At 39.0% G+C, this 3,610-nt stretch overlaps 1 protein-coding gene across 1 annotated transcript in view; it reads left to right on the plus strand.

Moving 5' to 3' along the window:
- The first annotated feature begins 3,304 nt into the window (after window positions 1-3,304).
- LOC108310433 (60S ribosomal protein L7a-like) overlaps window positions 3,305-3,610 on the plus strand; it is a 13,906-nt gene continuing 13,600 nt past the window's right edge. Inside the window, exon 1 of the mRNA XM_037741703.1 lies at window positions 3,305-3,606. Coding sequence (XP_037597631.1) covers window positions 3,313-3,606 — 294 coding nt within the window. The 5' untranslated portion in view covers window positions 3,305-3,312. The remainder of the gene's footprint in view (window positions 3,607-3,610) is intronic.

Below are 3,610 nucleotides of genomic sequence, written 5' to 3' on the forward strand. Positions count from 1 at the left end.
GCTGGAGTGCAGGGTCATGATCAAAGCTCCCTGTAACCGAACTCCTGGACTCAAGCAATCCTCCAGCCTCAGCCTTTCGTGTAGCTGGGACTCCAGGTGGATGCCACCTGGCCTGGCTAATTTTATTTCTTTTATAGATACAGAAGCTCCGTACGTTGCCCAGGCTGGTCTTGAATTCCTGGCCTCAAGCAATTCTTCCACACTGGTCTCCCAAAGCAATGCGATTACAGGCGAGTTTGTCTTTATGTGTTTCAGCAACTAACTACCAAAGGAATGACAGAATTAAAATATCACCATTTTTCAATTCCTAATGAATAAATAGATCCAAACATTGACTATCAATGGATGCTAACATCACTAGAAGAGTGAAACATAATGTGCTTCTGGCCACACATGCCAGAACTACTTATGAAATACAATTGCTGAAAAAGCAAACGGAATTTTAACAAGTCTCTCTAAATCAGCACTGTCCAATAGAAATATGATGCAAGTCACATATGTAGTTTTAAATGTTCTAGTGGCAACATTCAAAGCAACTAAAAAGAAATATATGAAATTAATTTTAATAATTATTTAACTCAATATATCATGATATCAACATGAAATCAACATGAATTAATTAGTAATTAGATAGTTTACATTCCATTGAAACCTGATGTGTATTTTACGCTTACAGCCATCTCTATTTGGACTGGTCACATTTCAAGTTTTCAATAAACACATGGGGCTAGTGGCCACCACATAGGACAGTGCAGCTCTAGACAAAACCATCAACGTGCAGGAAATACAAAAGACAAAGAAACACGTTAGACACGCCACAGAGAAGCAAATAGCCATAGCAAACCATGGGACTCTCTACAAGACAATTTTATTTCTTTAACAAATAAATTACAAGTGGGAAAAAGGAGATGGACGGGGAAATTCTACATGAGAAGAGGTTTAAGATGCATATAATCAAATCACGACCTGTGGACCCTGATTCAGACAAACTAAAACAAATGTATGGCATTTATGACACAAATGGAAATTTGAACAATGGCTGGGTATTTTGTGATAGTAATTATTTAATTATTCAGGTGTGATGATAGTCTTGCAGTTCTATTTGTTTTAAATGAGTTGTTACCTTTTAAAGATATGTACTAAAGTATTATGGATGAAATTATACAGTGTTTTAGATTGATTTCAAAATTATTAGGGGCTTTCCATTTCTGTTAAATATCCAGAAAAGGCATATTCATACAGACAGAAAGCAGATTGGATTTTTGTGTTTGTTTTGGGACAGGATCTCCCTCTGTTGCCTGGGCTGAAGTGCACTGGTGATATCATGGCTCACTGCAGCCTCGAAATCCTGGGTTCAAGTGATCCTCCCGCCTCAGCTTTCCAAGTAGCTGGAACTATAAGCGTGTACCACCATGCCTGGCTAATTATTGTAAAAAAAAATTCGTAGAGACAAGGCCTTGCTATGTTGCCCAGGCTGATCTCAAACTCCTGGACTCAAGTGCTCCTCCTGCCTTGGCCTCCCAAAGTACTAGGATTACAGGTGTGAGCCAGCATGCTGGGCCTGAAATCAGATTGTTACCAGGTCTGGGAGGAATGGGGAGTGGGGAGTGACTGCTCAGTGGGTATACGGTTTCCTTCCGGAGTAATGAAATGTTCTAGAATTAGATAGTGGTGATGGTTGCACGAAATGGTGAATTACTAAATGTCACTTAATTGTACACTGGTGAAATGTTGAAAATGGTTAATTTTACATTAGATGACTGTCAACACTATAGAAAATTGTTTAAATGATATGATTGAAAGATAAAAGCTATGGGGCAGGGGAGAACACGTGGGTTATAGACAAAACATTGAGTTAAGCTGAAGGTGGGTGATAGATGTATGTGGGTTCATTCTACTATTCTCTTCATTTCTGTATATATCTAAAATTTCCAATAGTAAAAAAATTAAAAATAAAATCTGTTAACCATGAGGGAAACTTGAATATGGACTGAGTATTCAATTATGTTAAGGGACATTGTTTTTGAAGTGTAATAATGTCATAGTGTTTATGAAAAAGAAACCCTTGGCCGGGCACTGCCAGTGGCTCACGCCTGTAATCCCAGCACGGGTAGATCATGAGTTCAGGAGATCATGACCATCCTGGCCAACATGGTTAAACCTCGTCTCTACTAAAAATACAAAAAAATTAGTGGGCGTGGCAATGTGTGCCTGTAGTCCCAGGTACTAGGGAGGCTGAGGCAGGAGAATTGCTTGAACCCAGGAGGCAGAGGCCACTGCACTCCAGCCGGGGCGACAGAGTAAGGCTCCATCTCAAAAAAGAAAAAAGAAAAGAAAAAGAAACCCTTACCATCTACCAATGCTTTCTGTATTATTTATGGGTGAAATGACATGATATCTGGAATTTGCATTAAAATACTCAAGCACAAAAGAAAAAAGCAGGGAGGGGATAGTTTGAAAGATGATTTTGAAAGTGCTGACCACTGTTTTAGCTGAGTGATAAGTACAAAGAGGAGTATTTTATCAATCTCTCAAATTTTTATGTCTCAAATTTTTGTAATAAAATATTTTTAAAATACATCAACCCTTATCAGCAACCCTTTTGCAGCCCCATTTGTTCATTCCAATATGTAAGCCCTCACAGCAACTCTGGTATCTAAGTGGTTTTTAATGTTAACATTAAACAGAAATTTGAAACAAAATAACAATATTGAGGCATGCCTTTCTCTTTGAAAATCGTGAAATATCTGGCAACTGGTCCAATTGTTTTGTTGTTTTAGAATGAGACTGCATGAGACAGTTCAGCACATCTGGATGACAATGGCTGCTTTCCTTTCGCACGGGAAGAAATAGAAGTGCATGTTCATTTTGAAGAGGATGTTTATTTCACATGTGATGTATTATCTTCATGAGACTCCACTCTTTAACTAAAATGGGTGTTAGGAACAGGATTACTGCAAATAAACTGGATTTTTTAAAGCTTCAGAACCTCTTGGAGGAATACGTGTTTATAAACAGTTTCTATATTATTACACATGCCAATTAGGTAACTATGAAAAGAAGAACACTCGATTAAAGCATTAAAAAGTTGATCACCTCTGTAATCATTTCCATTTTAGAAATAGAGTACTGTACTTGCATTGACAGAAAAAGGCTTTAATGCACAATAAGGCTTTAATCCAAGGCCTGTGCAATAGAAAACTTGGAAACATTTTGTAGTTCACAAAACTCATCCTCAATTTTGACTGAAACCAGCTGTTTCATTTAAGCCAACGGAGATTAAAAAAAAGTAAATAGATCCCGCCGCCCAAGATGCCGAAAGGAAAGAAGGCCAAGGGGAAGAAGGTGGCTCCAGCCCCTGCTGTCGTTAAGAAGCAGGAGGCCAAGAAAGTGGTGAATCCACTATTTGAGAAAAGGCCTAAAAATTTTGGCATTGGACAAGATATCCAGCCCAAAAGAGACCTCACCCGCTTTGTGAAATGGCCCCGCTATATCAGGTTGCAGCGGCAGAGAGCCATCCTCTATAAGTGGCTGAAAGTGCCTCCTGCAATTAACCAATTCACCCAAGCCCTGGACCGCCAAACAGCTACCCAGCTGCTTAAGCTGGCCC

This window comes from Cebus imitator, unplaced genomic scaffold, assembly GCF_001604975.1.
Source record: "Cebus imitator isolate Cc_AM_T3 unplaced genomic scaffold, Cebus_imitator-1.0 Scaffold103, whole genome shotgun sequence".
In the NCBI taxonomy this organism is placed as follows: domain Eukaryota; kingdom Metazoa; phylum Chordata; class Mammalia; order Primates; family Cebidae; genus Cebus; species Cebus imitator.